Consider the following 21481-nt stretch of genomic DNA (forward strand, 5'->3'; position numbering starts at 1 on the left):
GTAATTTCCACATTTCACCAGAGGTCATCAGATAACATGAAGCTGTTGAAAAGGCTTCACAGACCTCTGACGCTGTGCTGTGATGAGGGATGTGGAGCCACAGTGACAGAGGCTGCACATCCCTGTGGGACAATCAAACATCTGTCTAGTTTACCGTGTCGAGGTGTTTTTCTGTTAAGGATCGTCACTGATTTCAAAAGCAGCGTGTTTTGTATCAGGGTGGGCCGCCTGTGGTTAGCCGCATCGCAGCAGCGCAACAGAGGAGAAGGAAAATAGCATCTGATTTTTATCTCCCAGCCACAATCGGCAACATGAACTGCCAGACGTGTGTGTGTGTGTGTGTCTGTGGTGTGGGTGTTTTTGTTGTGATCAACTGTTGGCTGTGTGTTTCTGCAGAAACCATCTGCACTGAAGGTTTCATAGTGTTCGTCCGGAGTAAGGGAGCCACATCAAATGGATATAAATATGTGAGTGGCATGAGGCTGTTGTTGAACTGTGGTCTTGTGCAAATACAGCTGCAGATATGAGAATATGGATCTTTTTATTTTATGTGCAGAGTGTTGTTTGCATGCAGTGAAGGAGGCCAACACGTACAGTTTTGACAGATTTCTGAGCGCTGTGTACCACGTAAGATTCGAGGTCAGTAAGCACAACCAGAATTCATACATAAGGCACACGGGAAGGGGCACTGTCGATTTTTTTTTCAGAAAATCAAAGGATTGATTTTAAGTGTGCCTTATTTTCCGAAAAACACGGTAATAACGACGGCCCGCTAGCATGCGCTACCAAAAATAGTGCTTTGGTGCATATCTGACGGACGAACGCCAAACCAGTTCCACACCACTGAAGTTGCAGCATTTTTACAAACCAGTTCTGGTTCATCCGTTTCATACAACCGTCCACTTTCGCCCTTCTCATTCTGCGTCACCGCCATGCTTTTTCCGCCATGTGCGTATGAAAACAAAGGCACCGCGCATGCGTGTTTTACCCATATTCTATCGCGATATTTCATTTTCTTATCGTTGCCTAACGTTATAACGGTATTACCGTGAACGGTATGATATAGCCCAGCCATACTCCAGACTAAGGGCAACTGACGGTCATTTTATTTGTTCCATGTCCAAAAAATGAGAGCAACAGTTGTTACCTTCACTCAGTTTGTAAGTGAACAAACTCACAAATTCAACAGGGATTAAATAATTACTTCCCTCTGCGCACATCACTTCATCCTTTTATTATCATTTCATAGACTTTATTATTGTGGCACAAAACATTGTTTGATGCAAGCAGGACTTAAGAGACCTCGTGCTTTCTTATATATCAACATCACAATGTTCCCTTTCTGCGCCCCTCACATGTGGCTGACTTTGACCAATAGAAGTGCATATCAGGCTTTTCCCTGCAAGGAAATGTAGGAGAAAGGGAAAAATCTCTAGCATTAAAGATACCTTTGAGGTCAGTTTTCTTAATCGGGTGTTTTACTCAATCACTGCCTTGATTGGACAGACTGAGCCTGGTATGAGGTACAGCTTTTTCAGTATCTGGATTGAGCGCGTCTCCGTCGCTGGTTGGATTGGTCTGTGCTGTCAGAAATCTCTACTTTTCCTTTAGCTGACAGCTGGCCTGTCACTGTTCACGTCTCTGGAACGGGGGGGTTAAAAGGTCATATGTCCTGTGGGTCCCTCGCCTATATAGCTCCTCCCTCCCCATGCCATGTTACCATGATTGGTAACTAAAACAGTCATGACCTCTGCTTTGTGGAACCGTGACCCCCTTTTGTGGCTGGGCTGTTTAAACATGTGAACAGTTTCAGCACGCCGCTGACTCCTCCTCCTCCACACCCAACAGGAACTGGTTTGTCGCTGAGCAGTCAGCCGAACAGTTGGAAGGATGAATCATGACCCTCAGGGGAGACACGGGCTGCCACTAACTATTCATAAAACCAGCTGAACCTGAGATATTACATTAGTTTATCTCAGAGGCTCCATCCTGATTATTAAACAGGAGCCCTTTTCTCTTCCATCCACATGCTCATTTAAAAATGGCACCAAGTACTGACAGCAACAGTGAAACTGAAAGAGTAACATCTGAAGAATGAGAGCAAAGCATAACGTGATGGTTGAATGGACATTTCAAATATAGTATGAAGTAGCTACAGAAAAAAGTCTCACAGCAACCAGTAGAGCTGGGCGATAGAACGATAACGATATGTATCGCGATATAACTTTTACTCGATAGAGAAATTAAGCTATCGCGATAGACCTCGCCGCTCTTGTCCTCTTAAAAAAAAAAAAAAAAAAAAAAAAAAAGGTCAGCCAATCCAAATTAAGTAGCGCAGAGCCGAACCAATCACAGCCGCAGCGTCACGTCGCGTGACTTGTTACGTACAGCACAAGTGCCAAGCCGCACGTGTGTTTGTTTGGGAAGCAGCCAGCGGGTAATGGAGGAAATGAGTGTGCCGACTAGAAAAATCAACCGAGCGTGACCGAAGAGAAAACAGATGATGGCTCCAACGCCGGAGAGATTGTCGAACGGAAGAGCCATAGAAGTTCCGTAGTGTGAAGGTATTTCGGCTATTTCAAGTCTGACAAAAAACAGAGTAGCGTGCACTGTAAATGTGCCGAAAGCAAGTCTGGAAATACAATAAACTGGTGCATGCGTCACACTGTGCGCCACGTTATTGTTTCGGTGAAATGAATTTCTACAATACTGTTAATTCTACTCTCTGCAGTGTTTAAATGCTTACATACACACACAGTTACTGTCCCTCCACACATACGACTCGGTTCTGCTTCTATGCCCCAGCTTTGTTTACTTTTTCCCACCGAGGCTTCTAGACTTCTGATTGGCCAACATTTCCGCACAGTTAGGAATCTAGCGCCACCTGCTGCTTTGGCATGTTCATAGCAGCGTTTTCCTTCATTTCTGCCTTTATGTGTGGACGGGATTATTTTTTTAAAACGAAAACGGAAAATCTCCGTTTTCAAAAATACCCGTGTACGTGTGGACGTCGCCTCAGTCTCTGACTGGAAGCGCTAATTCGTCATTCGGCTTTTGTCAGACTAAAGTAACTGTTAAAACTGTTTGAAAAGCTCAGCTATACAACAAGGAGAGATTGAGAATTTCCTTTTAGTTCTCAGTTTATTTGATATTGACAAAAGTTAGTCAGTTTTGTCTGTTCTTCTGTAAAACAAACTAAGATTTATTTTTAGAATTAATATTTTGTTTCTAAGTGGAATTGACAATTTAGTCTGTTTCGTTTGTTCTATTTTGAAACTTAAACGCTTTAGCGGCTGCCTTTTGTGTAGTTTGCAATATTTGCCTTTATTTATCTGAAAAAGTCTCATGTTCCTTAAGTACATCTACCCTGTTGAACTTATTATGGGAAATAAATATTTAAATAAAAACAAGCTGCTGATTATTTCACATTTTACTTGTGAGCAACAGCACATTTAAATCTTACAAATATAGTTATTTGGCTTATATCGTGATAGATATCGTTATCGCCTGAAATGAAAAAAACATATCGTGATATGAAAAAATCTCATATCGCCCAGCTCTAGCAACCAGTAATTAGAAACATACCTTAAACACTTAAAGCTGTAAGCTAATGATAGTTATATAAGAGCAGATGCTGCTGGTGCAATAAGCCAGTTTTACGTTCAATGGATGATGATCTGATTAGTCGACTAATCGCAAAAATAATCGGTGACTAGTCGACTATCAAAATAATCGTTTGTGGCAGCCCTATATTTAACACATTTTTCAATAATGAATCATGCTGCTTAACTGTGCGGCACCTCACATTGTGCATTATCAACATTATAGTCCAGACAGATGACGAGCAGTCGTAAATGTTAAAAATGATTTGAAAACATGTTACAACAAAAGATGTTGACGTATTATTAAAATGTGTTAAATTAACATCTGAAAAACTAAAACATTGCGACGGAAAAGTATGGTGCTTTGTGCTGTGCACTGAGAATGATGCAGGCTGTTCAAAAGTTCATGCCAACCACTTCAATAAAAGTTCAAATCTAAAACAATAAATCATCCCGCCATTTTCTTCCTCTTATCTAAAGTCAGGTCGTGGGGGCAGTAGGGAAGCCCAGACTTCCATCTCACCATCTCCTTCTAACGATAACGTTGAGCCTTTCCGAGGCCAGCCTATAAATGTTAGCTCTCCAAATTGCCTTGGTTTCACTCCGGGGCTTCCTACTGGCAGCACATGCCTGGCCGGAACACCTTACCCAGGAGGTGACGGGCTTAGTCCTCTCCTTTTGATGTGGAGGAGTGGTGGCCCTTCCCTGAACGCCTCCCGAATGACTGAACTGCTCACCCGATCGCTAAGGCAGAGCCCATCCACCTTTCGGAGAAAGCTAATTTCCACTACTTGTATCAGAGATATCACTCTAATACTGTTAACAAGAGATCAGACCGAGAATAACAGATTTTTGGCATTTCCCAACAACCGTGGACCATCTGGTTGCAGATAGCTGCTTAACATTAAGCATACAATAATGTAGGTGTAATATTTATCCATCCAGCCATTGTTGCCATATGTTCAGGGCTGTCACACTGTGAGAGGCAGGGCATGCTCTGAACAGGTCACCAGACTATCCACTCATCGTTTTTCCCTTACTCTGTTTGGTCACTAACAAGCTGTTAAACTTGAGGGGGCATCACATGATTGGTTAAGTGTAAATATTCCTTATTGGTCCACATATTGCCTGCAGGTTTATGTTTACTGGCTTGCTTACATGCTGTTGCCATTGACAGTGGGTTATTTATAGTGACTTATAGTGTGCTCTATAAAGAACGTGAAGCCCAGCGATTGGCTGGTTGTCAGTAAAATGACGCCTGGTAGTTGATGTCTTTCCTTCAGTTCCTATATCTGCAGTAATAGAGCTCCTGTGGTTTTTCTTCATGCGACCAGCTTTGGACTCCAGTTCCAGCTGGTCGTGGTCTCTGTTGTACAGACACACTGTCCTCTGTCTTGGTAGCGTGGTGTTATCCAAAGGGGTGGTGAAACGCATGAGGTATGCTGATCAGGTTTGTCTGGTCCCTCCCGTTCCGGTTCACAATACCAAAATAATCTCAGTACAGTAAGCTCAGTAACAGAGTTATCTCTGTTTACTTTGCCTGTTTGATCTCTCCACTGTTCCTACACACCTGGAGCTCGTGAGTCAGACGGCAAACGATTTGTTTAAATCTTGTCTTAAACTCCAGAATTTCACTTTCAGTCCCACGTCGGCCCAATTATTTTAGGCTTTGACCTCCAATATTTCTGCTTGTTTTTCTGTTTCTTCACACTGACACTGAATCCATATCACTGCTCAGCCTGAGGCGCAACACAGGAAGGAGCTTAAACCCACTGGTTTGACCTCTGACCTCCTCCTAATTGGTGTGTTTACGTTGTGAAGTGATCTCAGGAGTGAGACTCTTCTGTTGCTGCACTCCGGATTAGAGGCCGAACTGACTGAAACTCTGTAAATCTGAATGAAAGTAAAAGCAGTGTTTTTATCACAGGACTCTGGTGTGTTGAGGATAATGAAGTTATTATTCAGAGTGGGTGGCCTCTCTCTTTCTCCCATGGGAACCTCTCTCAGCCTGCTTTGATGCGGCCCCCTCCCATCATCCTCCTCACCCTCTCAAAGCAAGCCTGAGCTGCAGTCTTAATACTGTAATCCTCGCTTTTATATACATCGTGATTCCTACAGTCTTTTCATGCCGTTACACAACAGAGTAGGTTTACAGTTTATATCCGCAACATAAAAGATGTGAAGTATGTTTAATGGGTTTACTCCTCCTGGACTGTGTCACTGAGGTTTTCTGGTTCTTGAAACACGTATTAATGCATATTAAGAGTCCTAATGCAGAAAAGGAGAGACCATTAGCTCATCGCACCTCAGAGAAGATGATCTAAACATACGTTAACATACTGGCCTTATTATGATGAGTTAAGAATGTCTATATTTCACATTTTCAAATAGCTCTTACATATGCATGCTGTATTTTCACAGTGCTTTCTTACTTGTAGGCCATAGACAGTATAAGATATGAATGTAGTAAATACGAACTGTCCACGGTTTACAAAACGATCTGAAGTTTGGCGGTGCAGCGATGAATCTGTAAATTTCTGTCGTTGATGAAGCTGCCAGCTTTGTGTCAGTGTCACGTCAGCAGAGACGTCCATCAGTGCCCATTTATTTTCACTCCGGTTGTAACTTTTGGAGCGCTGCTGTGTTTACGATCGGTCTCTGTTTGCATCAGCACTTTAAACTCATGATCGTCCACAACCTGCCGCGGTGCTTTTCAGCAGCACAAAAATCCCCCCCCGGTCCCCTGTCCCCCTGCACCAGCTGTCATCTGATATCCTGCTGCTAATATTGGCCTCAGTGTTGCATTTGGCTGCCAGTTGTCGCCTGATTCACATCCAGAATATTCAGCCGAGGCTGAAGGGGAACGCTGGCTGAGCAGGACGACACAACTGGAAACTGTTAGTGACATCACCGCAGGGTCAGTTCAACAGGTCTGTGGGCGCTTTGAATACGGCGCAAATACAGCGATAAACAGAAGCGTCAAACTTTACAGTCAGGACAAAGTCAAATAAGGAGAATTTAAACGCTAAAGAAGCTGCTTAGAAAAACAGAAAATAATGTTCAATTTATTTTATTTATTTATTTTTTTGCTGTGATGCAGTGACGTAATCTCTGCATCTGAGACTCATACAGCAGATAAATAAGACTCTGATGTTGATCGTGGTGCTGTCTTACATCACCATCTGTCTGCGCTGTGAAAAAGAAAACACAAACACTCAGTTACACATTCTGTCATATTTGTAGTTTTTACATCTTTCTGATTAAACTATTATGAATTTATTAGCAAATTAGGAATAACCCATGTTGTCAGGATTATATCCATGATTTAGTCAACACTGGTTGTCTTTAAACTGAACTTGGACTTGAGTTCACTGCCGATGTTGTGCTTACATTCAATAGAAAAAGATGCTGGTGCATTAAAAATCATGACATAAGCTTTTTTGACTTAAACAACTGTCACCTGTAAGTCTCCAGTCGTTTAATGCTGGCGCCTGAAGGCACCTGCCTCGTGAGTTCTGCCCTCTGGAGGACAGATGAAGGTAGATTTTCTTTCGCAACTCGGTGTGACTGATGGTATCAGTTTAGTATGAAGACACACTGAAGGCGTCCTTTATCACAGAGACCATGGATGATGCACAAACTCTGTCATGCTGTTATCTGCAGTGATCTGGATTTCTGTAACAGTCCCAGAAATCATCAACAGAATGTGCCGAAGTGTGCAGCTGAGAACGGCGAGCATGTCTCCCATTTTCCCCCTCCCTGCACTGCTACCAGAGACGATCTCAACTGATTTATGTTAAAACTGCTTGATTACAGCAGGAGTCATGCGCTTATTTGGGTCAGTACTTGAATCTGAGTATTCACAAACTTAAACAAGAAGCAGCTTTCACTTAAGAACGTGTTTTACACGAAGCATTTAGAACTTTAAGTGAAATGTGAATGAAAGACGTGTTCATCAGGATGTGACTTTGATCTTGCAATGTGGCGGTTTGTAGCAAAGTGAGAAGTGACTGCTAGAAGGGTCAGCACCTCTCAGTCAGAGGCCACATTTCTCTCTTGGAAAATGGTGGATTGCTCCTTCTGGGAATCGAGGAACGTTGCTGCACCAACCAAGGGAGTGCAGATATCTCTAGAGATGGTGGAGCATGACATGGGTAAGTAGAGGTAGCATGAGGCATTGTACCAGACTGTTGTGGGGAAGAGAAAGTGGAGCCAGTTGATCTTTGTTCCGGCCTTCAACTGTGCTCGTGAGCTGTGGTGGACAAAAGCAGCCAAACTGAGCTCAGCCTTAAATTTTCCAAACAACCCCAACTGGGAGTAAACAACGGGATTGACCTTCAATTCATGAGAGATTACATATCTTGTCTAGTCTGGGAGCAACTTGGATGCCCTGGGAAGAACTGGAAAACATTATTGGGAGGAGATATCTGGAACGTCCTGCTCAGACAGGATAAGGATGGATGGAGGTGAGGATGGTTTTGGACGTGGGTTTGGACTGGACTTGGGCAGCACCGGGCTGCCCCTCCCCCTCTCTCTGTATCTTCCTCTCGCTACACAATGCTGTCAAATAAAGACTTAAAATGCCAAAAATAAACCGGAGAGGGAGAGCTTTTGTAGCAATTATCTTGTTTTCATAACCATCGGATGCCAAAATCGCTCATGACATTAAAATTAGTTGCCCAACCCCAGTCTTATATTAAACTCGCATGCCTCCTTGTAGACTCGGACCAGCTGTTGCCTTTGGTCCCGAAGGCCAGGCGACAGACAGACTCCACTTCAAGCTTCAGCTGATAATCACATGAGCTGCCCTCGTATCCACTTTTAAAGCTTATAAAACAGCTTTTTATGTATTTTACGACAAGTTATGTATCAGTCTCGATTACTGAGTTTCTGTATTTTCTGTTTTATAATGTGCTGCGTTTGTTTAACTTTGCTTGGATGTATAGCTGTAAAGCACTTGGTAAACCTGTTTTTAACTTCATTATAAATACAGTTAATTATCAGGGATGGGCATTTCAGCTATCTGGAACTATTACACTGTTCATTCAAGAACGCGCTCCACCCCAAACCACTCTCCAGTGACGCTGTGCATAGTTCTGTATAGTTGTGCAATTCATCAAAATGTAATCTTGGTTACAATCCTGGTTTCCAGCGACTATGAAAGCAAGACATTTGACATGAAACAATTAAAAGAAGAAAAAAAAGAGAGGCCGTGGCAGGTTTCATTCAACTCATGCCAAAACCTCTTTTTCCTTTATTTTTCTGACACTTGGCACTCCATCCCACCACACTTTACCCTGGTGTGTTGGTGTGTTGAGCTGTGTTAGCGTCACCTTTATTTCCATAGAAACGTCCTTCCTGGCGGTGCTAAAAACACAGGAAAATATGAAAAGGGTTTTCTTTTTTAATATTTAAAACTGAATGCCGATAACTGTCCACTGCAGATCTTTAATGGTCTCTGTTGTGTTACTTCCTCTTCACGGTGAAGAGTTGGTTGAAAATTAGATTTTCTTATCGCTTCCTTGCTGGTTTGTAGCTGCAGGTGCTTCTCAGGTGCTGCACAGCGGCGACCTGCTGCTCCTGGATCGTTAACGACAGGAAAAGGAGGAAAACTGAGCTTATTTGTCTGTGTGAGTGAAGCCGACGCTGAGGGTGGAGCTGCCAGTCAGTGTGCTTCTGCCTGGAATGTTAGACATGTTGAATTAAAGAGGAGGCATGGACGCACGCACCTCAGAGGGCTGTCTGGAGCCAGACGGGGTGCGGATATTTTTACCTGACCAGTCGCCGCTACTTCCAGACCAGTGGATCCAGTTACCGCTGCAGACGGGGCCTCCCAGCCACACCTCCAGGGCCTGCCTTCTGTGCTTGGCCTTAAACATTAATCAAATGTGTCAATTGGAAGCACATGAGTGTGAGAGCAGCTTTACGGACACACGACAGCTGACTGTGGAGGTGCAGCACACTCGCATGACGTGTGGTCATAGCGGGAGAGGAAGCTGCTGTGGTCTCCGAGGCGATCCGATCAGTCCCTTTGATCGGTCTGAACAGATGGGAACAGAGGAGCTGTTGTCTGTTCTGGAATGTGATGCAGAGGTGTGGCGTTTTTAAAGACAACAGCTGGATGTTCTGCAGACACACACTCACATGTTCTCTCCTGTATCCTCTGCAGTTTGGGCTGTTCTACTGCTGATTGTGACACACAGCCCAGCATTAAGGCCACATGAGCTGAAACTGATTATTCTTTAATACCATGAAAGCACCTTTTGTTGGTCTGAGCGGCTCATTATAGAGTGATTTGGTTGAGAGACGTCTTTTATCAGCAGTATGATAAAATCAGGACAGAGGAGCCAGAGAGGACTTCCTTAAACTAACAAATAAACAAAACAGTCAGTCTGCATCAGATACTGTACTGTACAGCGCACAGTAAAAGTAAACTTGGAAAGAATTAGGCCTGCACATTGTTTTCAGCGTCAGCGCAACTGTTTTATTATCCGTCTCTTAACGCAGGGTAGTGAGTTTGACAAGTGAGTTTGACATTGCTGTTTTGCAATCTCCACCTTTCAGGAAAACATGCCAGCATTGATTGTTTGATAAGCACAGAGGCATAAAATTCAGATGGTGATGACAATTTGTTACCAGCTCTCAACTTCAATCCACAGTTGAGATGTTATCGTGTCGTCTGAAGCTCAGATTAAAGAAGATTGAAACCTTGTGTGTTTAAAGGTTCTTCTGTAGTGTGTCTGATTTTTTTTTTTGGGATCTGAAAATGTGAAACTCTCATTTGTGGCATCTGTTAAAGTGTAGCAGAGCTCTTAGATTTGCCAGCTGAAATAAATTACCTTTTGAAGTAAAACGTCTCATACTCTTTGCAGGACTCTGAATCTTTGGACCGGTGCATCCAGTCGGCTCTGGCAGCCCTCTACCCACCCTTCCAAGCCACATCCCCAACTGTCCTCTGTCAGGTCCTCAGCGTTGTGGAGCGCTGTTACCGAGGAGACGGCCTCCGCTACCTCCTCCACTTCCTGCTGCCGGCAAAGCAGTTCTTACAAAACCTCCAGCAGGATGCCTGTGTGAGTATCTCTGCATTTCCCCGAGTAATCTCGTCACACCTTTAAGCGTCCTTAACTTACGCTCAGTGTCTGTTTGTTGTGGATTCCCTCTGCTGTAGTCTGTTGTTACATCAGGTTGGATGGTGAACACAAGAACAGACAGGAATCTCTGCACAGATTATCACTGTTTCTGAATCAAACGACTCACAGAATATTCGTGTCTGTTCCTGCCTGTCGTACGTGTTCGACTCCAAAGCTCACGTGCTCGCTGCTGGGCGTTCACGTCCCGTCAGATTTGGGGAGGCTCTGCTGCTCTCTAGTTTGCGTGTTTTTCTTCGTGATGCAACTTTTGACTGTAAATGAACAGAAAGATGTCAGACTGTTTGAGGGACTCATTAACTGAGCAGCTACAGCAGCCTAAGTGGATACAGATGTGCCACAGCTGCCAAACATGGACTTTTAAGCACTGTTCTCTTGTTAAAAAATATTAATGACAGATCAACCAGTACCTGCCCTTCAAAATAAGCTTTTGTGTTTTTTCACTTTTTGTATTTTTTCACTTTTGTTAATGAGGCTATGCAAAATGTTCCAAGTCACAGGCCCTCAGAATACAGAGGAGTGGGTTTAAAGGAAGTCTCAGGATCACTGCATGATCTGAATAGCGGATGAAGATGCAGAACTTTTAGTTTCCCCTCTAAAGTTTAGTAAACCAAATAAAAGGGACGTGGCATCTTACGCCAGAGAAAATTGTCACAAGCTGAACAGGAGATGGTGCAACAACCTGCAGACAGATCATCCGTGGATCCTCTGTGTCCTTCACGAACTTTGAAAATCTTCAGGGCCTAAAGTTGTTTGATCATCATGTTGAGACTGTTATATACAACAGTGTGGTTTCTTCATTTCACAGTGAAATTCACAAGTTTTAAAATGGAGCTGTTGGAGTGTTTTGACCAGCCACCTGCCCTCCGTGCTCCAGTGCTCGTTTCTGTTCCTCCGTGCCAGGGATGTCCAGTTGATTTTACAACCTGGGCCACATGGAGCCCACTTTCATCTTAAGTGGGTCGGATCAGTGAATCTCTTGTGTGTGGCAGTGAAAAGACGTTTGACTACACATTGCAATTTCAGAATTATGTGTTTTTCTACCTGTTAAAGGAATTTCGCTTCATTAAAGAAAGAAATTCCAAAATTTATCCTCTTCTTCACCTTTTCCAACATGCTCCAGTGGGACAGGTTGGAGTCTGTGCTCCTCATGTTGGACACCCCTGCTCTATGCCATAGATGTTAAATTAGTGCAGGTTTTGCTATTAAAACTATGATGTATCCTGTGATACTGATGCTGAAAGTTAGCAAGATTTTAGCTTTGCATTGTTACACATGGAGAGATGTAGTGGCAACTTATACCCGTGTGCTTTTAGGGCAAGTTATTTGACAATGAAGGTAAACTTTTGCATGATTTCTTTAAAGAGATTAAAGTTATTGTAAGAGATAAATCAGCTGATTCTGAGGGGATCAGGTGGGAACTTTACTCAGATTTAATTGAATCTCTGTGGTTGCTCTGTTCCAATATTTGGAGAAGGTGTTAGTTTGCACCCATACAGATGATATTCTTCAGAACCAGGATTTTAATGACGCTCTGTCTTGACTGGGATGCTCTCTTCTCTCCTCAGCTGCAGTACTGTGGTTTCCTGTTTCGTCATGAAGGCTGGCCTTTGTGCATCCACGAGAAGGTAGTCGTTCAGCTCAGTCATCTGGACCCACGCCTCCTCCGTCCAGGAGACTTCTACCTGCTGGTTTCTCCTTCTGCAGCCCCACCCCCTCCTCGAGCACACAGGGCCTCCTGGAGGGGCGACATCCCGTTAAAACCGCGCCTGCTCCTGTGCAGCAAGTCGGCCGGCAGCCATCATGTGGAGCAGCAGGAGGTGTCTGGCGTAGCTCTGCAGTCGCTCTTTAGCATGGCCTGGTTAGACTCCGTCAACAGGGAGAGGGAGCAGCGCGGAGCATCCAGGTTGGAGCGCTGCCTCCTCTCCGCCCACGGAGACGTCTTTAGGGTCCCCTGGGAGGATCTGGTCTACCCACAATTCATCAGTCGGCCCTGTGCTGCTCCGAAGGAGGACCAGGACTCCTCCATTAAGGGCAAAGATGTGGCAATCAAGACATCATCTGACAACAACAGAGAAGCAACCTCTTCAAGTGATGTGAAGCACCTCCCATCTTCGCCTAAAACCGACCAATCACCAGCAAATAGCGGGGGCGAGGACTCGGAGGGGGAGTACGTGGAGCTGACGGAGCTCCCGCTTCCTCGCTTCTCCCCACAGAAAGGCTCTTTAACCCAGTCCATCAGCCTGCAGCACCGAGCCAGGACAAGTACACATACCACCACACACACACTGTCTGCTGCTACCGCACACACTCCTCAAACCACCAACATACACTCTGCTGCTTCCACACTCACTGCTCACGCACACAGCAACTTCCCGCAGCCCTGTGAGGATGCAACCTGCAGGCTCATGGAAGAGAGCATCCACCAGGACCACCGTGAAGCTGTGGTCCCGACCCCTTTCTCCTCCTCTGCCCCTCCTGAAGTCACAGGAACATCCATCTGTGAATCGGAAGAAACAAAAGGTACTGACACAGGCACAAATCTGAACACTAAACCTGAAACCTGCACAGAAATGAGCGTGGAGGAGGGGGGGGAGGAGCAAAGTAACAAGGAGGAAGCTGTAATTTCAGCTGCTGAGGAAGAAGAGGAGGTGCCAAAGGAGGAAGAGTTCCCAAGTGATGAGGAGGAAGCTGAAAGTGAAGATACAGAGGGAGATGGAGAAGACGAGTTGAATGAAGATGGAGAAGATGAGGTAGAAGAAGGCCCAGAGGAAGTAGAGGTCGAGGAGGAGATACAGGTTGTGATTGTGCAACAAAGTAAAGAAAGAAATGAGGATGAGGAAATGGTGACAGAAGATGCAAGAGGAGGAGAGACAGAAGAAGAAAAGGGATGTGGAGAGGTTCACACAGATAAAGACTCTTATTTTGAAAGTAACGCACAACAAAAGCAATCTGAAAACTTTTATTTAAAAAATAACACACAACAAGCACACTCCATCGACTCGGTAACAGAAACAGATTATAAAGACTCTTATTCTGAAAATAACACAAAACAGAAACACTGGCAGGGCTCTTATTCTGAAAGCAAAACTACAGAACCATACTACGAGGAGTCTTATTCTGAAAACATAAAACCAGTAAAAACCTCAAATTCTGAAAGTGATGCACAGCAATCGCACTCCAGTAACTCTTGCTTTGAAAATTGCAAAACACAAATACATTCTGAGGAATCTTATTCTGAAAGAATAGCTACAGAATCATATTGCAAGGACTGTTATCCTGAAAATAACAAACAACCACTACACACTGAGCACTCTTATTCTGAAAACACAGCACCAGAAACGCACTCTGTGGACTATTCGGAAAACATAAAAAACGTAGACTCAGAAACCTTATATCCTGAAAATGCCACACAGCGTGCACACGCTGTTGACTCTTATTTTGAAAGCAACAAACCACAAAGTAAATCTGAGCAGTCTTATTTTGAAAACATAGCTACAGAGTCACGTTGCGAGGACTGTTATCCTGAAAATAACAAACAACCACACATTCAGGACTCTTATTCTGAAAACACAGTACTAGAAACATACTCGGTGGACTCTCATTCTGAAAACACAGTACGAGAAGCACATTACAAAGACTCTTATTCTGAAAGTGACACTAAACAGACAGACTCCAGTGACTTTAATTCTGAAAATAACAAGCAAGAGATGGCAAGAGACTCTTATTCTGAAAGCAACATAAAAGAAACAGACACTGAGGGCTCGTATTCTGAAAACACAGCACCAGAAACGCACTTTGCGGACTATTATTCTGAAAGTACAGCGAGAGAACGACACGCTGACTCAGAAAAAAATAAACAGCGTCACACTGAGTGCTGTTATTTTGAAAAAACAGCAACAGAACCATATTACAAGGACTCTTATTCTGAAAAACAGACACAGCACACATGCTCTGAAGGGCCCAGCACAGGATACAAGCAGATCAAGGATTTGTTTTCTGAAAACAGCACACATCTAACACAACACAGGGACTCTTATTGTGAAAGCAACACACTGCAAACACATCAAGGAACTTTTAATTCTGAAAAAGAAACACAACCTCAGAGCTCTTCTGAAAATAATACAGAAGACTCTCACTTAGCAAGCACATATTCTGAAAGTACACCTGACCCTGGAGACTCTTATTCTAAAAACAAAGCACATTGCGATGACTTTTATTCTGAAAGCAGTGCACTTCAGGGACCCACAGAAGAATCTGATCAATCCAGTACTGGTGAGAATAATGCGGAGGAGTGTAAAACACTGCACTGCGTCTCCACACCAGCAGCACATCAAAACTTGCTTCCGACAAAAGCTGAGGAGTCCAACAGTGGACAGGAAGTCCAAAAAGAAGAGGAGCGGTGGAGCTGTGAGGAGGCTGCTGGAGCTTCAGAGTGTCACACTGAAGGTACATGAACCCGTTTCTCCTCCTCAGTACATTTTCCTCTCCTGCTTTTCCTCCCACAGACCATCAGACTCACTCTTTCTCCTCCTTTATCACATCCTCCTCCTCCTCATTGGCTGAGTGGTTCTTCCTTTGCATCTCTTTCACTAAAACTACCCTCGACTTCACCTCCTGTTTTAACTCACCTGTGTGGCTGCAGGAGCAGCTTGTGAACGAGTCTGTGTCAGGTTTTCAGTTTTTTCTATAAAATCTCACATTTCACACGACTGCGTTGATCATTTAAAGGACCATTCACTTTTTTTTTCGGCCTGCTCTGCCTCTGTTACCCAAGAGCAGACAGGAAGTTGTGTGCCTTGTGCTCTCGCTCCAGGCTCCATTAAGGGGAATTCTCTGCAGTGTCTTTCAGTTCAGAGAAAGCTGAACGTCTCATCCCTCCGGTTGTTTAACAAATAGTAAAATATGCAGATTTATCACGATGTGTTCAGATGCAGCAGAGTCTTGATGACCTCAAGCTTTTGAACTAAAAAACGACTCTGTGCATCGTAATGTAAACAAATCACCCAGAATACCTAAAACAGTAAGAGGTCAGTTTCTGCTGCCCTGAGCGCTGCCTTATAGGCTCCAACACTTGACAGTAACATACTGAGTAAGGATGCACAGGTGATATATTTGTTTACTGAACAAAATCACGGAAGCCTGGATAGATCTCATGCAGAGGAAGCATAACCACAGGAACTGCTGAGATCCTCTGTCTTCATGTTAGGTTTGGTGAGAGTGCGTGTCAGGGAGTCTACGTTGTCTGTGTGTATCAGCACGTAACTTTTTTGCTCTATAGATTTATTTTGTTTTGTAATTTGAGTTTGGTCAATTTGGTTAGTTCAGACATGAACGTCATGAAAACTTTGTTTTGTTTTGTTTAGTAGCTGCATGATTTATTTATATTTATATTATTGTACTTAAGTTTTTCCACACTTTTAATATTTGTACACGAGGTTTCTACTTTTCATTATAGCACCCCCTGTGGGTTATACCCCACAGCACAGGGGTTGTTTCCCACCTGCGACTGACTTGCACTTTGTGAAACCCTGATGAAGCCTTGGACTCTGAGAATTAACTGAAAACATTCTCTCTTTATTTAAAATCAAAATTATATCATCCAGTGGGACCTAATAGATGGCTTTAAAAAAAGTGTAAAATTATGAATTACTTTATTGGTCAATAAAATCCCCTGCTGTTCCTGTTGCAGTGACGCCAGCGATAGTCTATGAAAGATGAAGGCATTTCTAGTTTTGTGGATTTAGAAACTCTACAGGTGAAGCCTCCATGCCTGTCCAGTAGTGTGGAAAAACTGAGATCTGCTGCTGGAGTTTGTTGTTTATCTTAAGATGTTACAGACTGTTTATCATCTGCTTTTCTTCGAGTTCACTAAATGAGAAAAAAGAGAAAAAAAAAGAGATGATACCTTCTGTTAAATGTTAAAGGAGTGAGGTGAGGGGCGTACGTCACTTCAGTTTCAGCTTATTTACAACATCTTGACTTAAGTGAACAAAAAACTGAAAACTGAAGAAGGGAATGATTTTGGTTGTGCTTGAGATCAAATTCAGCTCTTTGTGGACGGTGAAGGAGTTTGACACTCGTGGTTTAAAGTCTTCAGGCTGTGTGTGTGTGTGTGTGTGCGCGTGCGTGCGTGCACTGTTGTATTTGTGTCCTCAGATGTGGAGACCTTGACAGTGAGGACACTTTTGTCTGGTTCTTAGCTGTTTTGCTGTTTTGCCATTTTGAGGTTAACGGTTAAAGTTCTACATTAACCGCAGCCCTGAAATTTAGCAGGCATGACCCGGCGGAGCTGAATCTCAGAATGAAAATGTCCTTGATGGCCAGATTGGACTATAAATGGTCTTTCTTTCTTTTTTTTGCATCTGTGAGAGAACCCCAGCAGCACAGTATTTCTAGTTGTGAGAACATGTCCATTATCTGTGTCATACATGAAAACTGGGCCTCACAGGCCTGCTGTGTCAGTACACTGTAAGTAACACAGGTTCATTTCGGCATCTCTTCACAGGCCTCTGCAGTGAGCTGCGTCCTGCCCAGTCAGAGGTTGCTCTGGCTGCTGGTTCGAATCCGACAGAACAACCAGCAGCTGTTCCAAGGGTAGTCCAGCCTGTCACCCAGTCCTCCCAGTCCAGACTGTACAGTATGCTGCTGAGGTCTGGAGCTGTTTGTCTGCCTGGTGAGAAAACACAAACGTCATGTACCAACCAGTTTCAGGCCTCAGACCCGACTAGACTAAGATCAGGGCAGTCAGAAGCTCCAGCCTGAGGTTTATAAAGTTGGGCAGGTGGAGCAGAGACTGAACTTCAGAGTTGGAGTCATTGTTTCTGTGTGTAAATGAAGTTGCTGCGTCTTCCTGCAGGAACCAGAGACAAAGGTGGGCGAGCGCTGCTTACCGTCTCCACCACGAGCCCCGTGTGGTCCCACCTGGACTGTGACAGCACTGAGCTGCCCCGCCTCCTCCTTTACTACACCTCCACCCTCAGGTACACTCCTCTGTTACTGTTGTTACCCAGGTCTCTGTGCTGTCCACCCTCTGATATCACTTCTTTCATGGAACAGGAAGGAGGTGCTAGCTTCGGGGCTGACGGTGTTGGTGGATGCCCGTGGAGCTGCTCCCTCTCCCGCCCTGTACTCCGCCCTCAGGTCGCTGCAGGTGAGTTGGTTATGATTGAGCTACCTGGAGACAGGAGCTCTGTGCTGTGGAGCTGCAGACTGAGCGCTTGCGAGAAAAGGTGGCTTTACTAATTCTGGAGTCTCTCTCATGTTTCAGCCCCTCAGAGTCGTTTTATTCTCCAGGAGTCATTTAGAGAAACATGCACTCGTGAGAGACAGCATCTCAGCTCCTATTAAAACAATGATGCAGCTGCTCCTGATGAGGAATACATGCAGAACGTGAATAGTGGAGAAACATTTGTAGAGAGCAGAATATGTCGTCCTTCTTATCTCTGATCGACCATGAATCTGAGAATGTTTTTTACATTTTCAATCATGATTTCTTGTTTCTGTTTAAAGTATCAAAGTTGAAGCTGTAGGTTTCTGTGCAGCCACAGTTTTTTTTAGTTTCTGGTCAAACAGGAAATGGATTATGGATCCTTACTCTGTCCTCCCCTCTGGCATCCAGGTCTGAACATCGTCAGTGACCTTCAGGAACGAGGGGACAGTCAGTTAGTTTAAAAAAAAGAAGTTTTTTTTCCCGTAAACTTTATCTCCACCTCACTGGAAAACTTAGGAAGAGAGAAGTGTGGTTACAGAGGCCAACTGAGCTCCTTAATGATGTGCTCTGATTGGTCAGTGACCAACAGGGGGCGTTAGTTACAAACTGCGGTGGTTGGAGGACTGCTCTGCTGCTGCTTTTGAAATTTATCGTTTATGGATTAGAAACAAGTCCACACACAGCTTTGTATAGTTCCAGTCAGCTGGTTTCACTGACAGACTGAACCCAGAGAGGTCAGAGGTCGTGAGTATAACGCATCAACAACAGCACTCTTTGTCTACCAGTGCTTTTCTTTAATATATGGGTTCAGTGACTCACAGGCTATTTCTATCTGAATTTATTAGCATTAATCAAACTTTAAATCCTGAAAGCAGAACATCTGAAAAGCTCGACCCCCAGCAGACTAACAACCTGAAAATCAACCAGACTCCAGTTTTTAGCCCCGTTTTAAGAACGGTTTTGTTTCCTGATGTATTTTATTAGTTTAATTCTGTTTTTAGTGGTTTTCTCTGAAAATGTGGTCAATTGGTTCTTGTTCTAAATACATGAACAACTTGTGTGTGTGTGTGTGTGTGTGTGTGTGTGTGTGTGTGTGTGCGCACGCGCGCAGGAGGACACACCAGTCTCCATCCACGGTGTTTTGATCCTTGCTAACAAGGACTCATCTCTGCGTGTGGACAAACCTGCAGCTACACAGGTAACACTTTACACCGCAGCTGCTCACAAACACCTTTGTGTGAATGTATGTTTTAAAGTGTGCGTTGATGTTTCTGTTGTGCAGGTGGAGGTGCTGAGCTCTCCAAAGTCTGTCCAGAAACACGTGGAGCTCCGACAGCTTCCCGTGGAGTTTGGAGGATCCTTCATCTTCAGTCAGAGCAGCTGGGTCAGCTTCAGATTGGTCAGTGTAAAACTCGCACACAGATTAAAATGAACAGTCAAAAAGAAACAACAAGGCAGACGTGTAACAGTGAAACACACGAACGCGGTGAAGTCTGTTTGTTAGAACAATGTCAAACCTTTCTTAAGTGTTTCGATGATTTGTAGTCATCAGAAAACTGTTTCACCTACATGAGTATAAGACTCAGACTCATATTCCATGTTTGTACTGATGCGTGTTGGACAGACGTCTCAGTGTCACGACAAACCCAAATCAGTCAGCACAGGTTAATCCCTGCTCGCTGGTGCAGGTGAGGCATGTCTGATTCTGGACTTTCACAGCTCCTCTTTGCTTTTCTGCAGCTGAAACGTTGCATGCTTCATTAAAAAATAATTGGACAGGTTGTCCCACATTCCTGGGGTGCTAATGACATGAGGTTTGTATTGTAGAGTGGAAGGTTTTATTCACCTTCCAGTTGACTATTTAAAGCTTCTTTTCTTCTTTCATAAGTGAGTTTAAGTGTGCGGCTTTGGAAACGATTCACACAATGAAAATGTGTGTTTGTCCCTCAGAGACTGGAGCAGCTGACCCGTCAGTGTGAGGACGTCATCAGCCTGCTGCAGAAGAGCATCAACGCGCTGCAATCCACACCTTTACCGAACACTGCTGAGGTAAAAACACACACGGCATGGAAAGAGAGTGCTAGATCTGTGTCTACTCCTCACCTGTAAAAGGCCGACGGGGTACTGTGATTACCCCGCCAGCCGGGCGCGCGTGGACACCTTAGTTTGTACATGCGAGAGTGAGGCAGCAGAGGAGCTTCAAATTGATACCATAGGTGTGTCTGCTGAGGGGTAGCCAGTATTTTTACTTTAGGAACCTAAATCTGTCCAATTAACAACAAATTTGTTAGTTATATAAGAACAATCGGGGGGAGGTTGTAGTCTTTAGGAGAGCTAAGGACTACAACTCAGTCAGTTGAACTCTGAACCATCCTCCCCGCTTGGAGTTTGAGATACAGTCGTCTTTTTAAGATATCTGATTGGATGACTGAAAGACTGTCTCGTGCTCCTAATCCTTTCTGGGCAAATGGCACTCTGACCAAATTCACGGTGCTATTCCAGAACTTTTTCAAAACTTTTGTAAAGTTTATCATTTCCTGTTCTTATGTTATACAAATTGGGTTTAATATAAAACTGGAAATGAGGTCTAAAAGTTGGGCTCATTGAAAACATGAACAGTTTCAACAGGAGGCTGTTGATCCCTTCACAAGTATTAAAATCCACTCTGCGTGTTTTTATTCACTTGAACAGTTTGTGGTTTTGCTCTGTTCTCACATAAAGGTTCAGACACCAGCTCAAACCTCTCTGTCTTTGCCAGGATGCCGAGCTGCTGCTGTCCCGCTACAGGGCAGTGATGTGCAGCATCCTCGCAGACAGCCGATTGGTGCAGCTCCAGCAGGAGGGCGGCGCCTCGCTGGCGTGGCTGCGCAGGGAGGAGAGCAGCGTCGGCGTGGCGGTGGACCAGCGGGCGGCGGTGGAGTCAGTGTCGGCTCTGTACGAGCAGGTGGACGAGCTGCTCCACCGCCTGGTGATGCTGTCCAACTCCAAAACGCAGGAGCTGAACTTCATCGCAGACTTCAGGAACCTGGAGCAAGGTTTCAGCGAGGTCAGTCTGAGCACGCTCAGTATGCATCGTTCATACTGACATTTACATCAGTGTCGTCTTAATGTGAGGAGTTGACTTCATGATGAACCGTGACACTGAGACACTCCCACCTCCTTTGTTTCCTTGGTTACGCTCTTAGCCAGTGATCAAAGTGTGGACAGCAGCCCCCTGGTGTGCTGTGAAGGTACTGCAAGTAGGCCAAAAGAAGTAATGCACAATAAATACATTAAAAAATATATAATTTTCAGATGTTTTTCTTTTTTTTAACCTGAACTCTGGTGTCTTGTATCTTGTCAGTAGGAGGAAAAAACTAAAGTGGAGTTGTGGTTGTCAGATGTAGGGAGGTTTTAACTTACTACATCTTTTTTGTGAAATGGAGGCATGTTTGGAAATATGCGCTCTAAGCTGTAAGCAATCGAATTATTACCTGATAACATCAGATTAATATCAGATCAATAACCATCAACAGAAA

General features: G+C 44.2%; 1 protein-coding gene across 1 annotated transcript in view; it reads left to right on the forward strand.

Moving 5' to 3' along the window:
* Positions 1-21481, forward strand: part of plekhg4 (pleckstrin homology and RhoGEF domain containing G4) — a 62928-nt gene that overhangs the window by 27385 nt on the left and 14062 nt on the right. The window contains exons 3-11 of the mRNA XM_085351158.1: positions 10475-10672; positions 12319-15199; positions 17259-17426; positions 17610-17733; positions 17810-17903; positions 19075-19161; positions 19246-19362; positions 19914-20012; positions 20722-21009. Of these exons, the coding sequence (XP_085207284.1) occupies positions 10475-10672; positions 12319-15199; positions 17259-17426; positions 17610-17733; positions 17810-17903; positions 19075-19161; positions 19246-19362; positions 19914-20012; positions 20722-21009 (4056 nt within the window). The remainder of the gene's footprint in view (positions 1-10474; positions 10673-12318; positions 15200-17258; positions 17427-17609; positions 17734-17809; positions 17904-19074; positions 19162-19245; positions 19363-19913; positions 20013-20721; positions 21010-21481) is intronic.

The sequence above is a fragment of the Diplotaxodon limnothrissa genome, linkage group LG1 (assembly GCF_057381915.1).
Source record: "Diplotaxodon limnothrissa isolate DT_005_m linkage group LG1, D_limnothrissa_male_GT1.1, whole genome shotgun sequence".
Classification (NCBI taxonomy): domain Eukaryota; kingdom Metazoa; phylum Chordata; class Actinopteri; order Cichliformes; family Cichlidae; genus Diplotaxodon; species Diplotaxodon limnothrissa.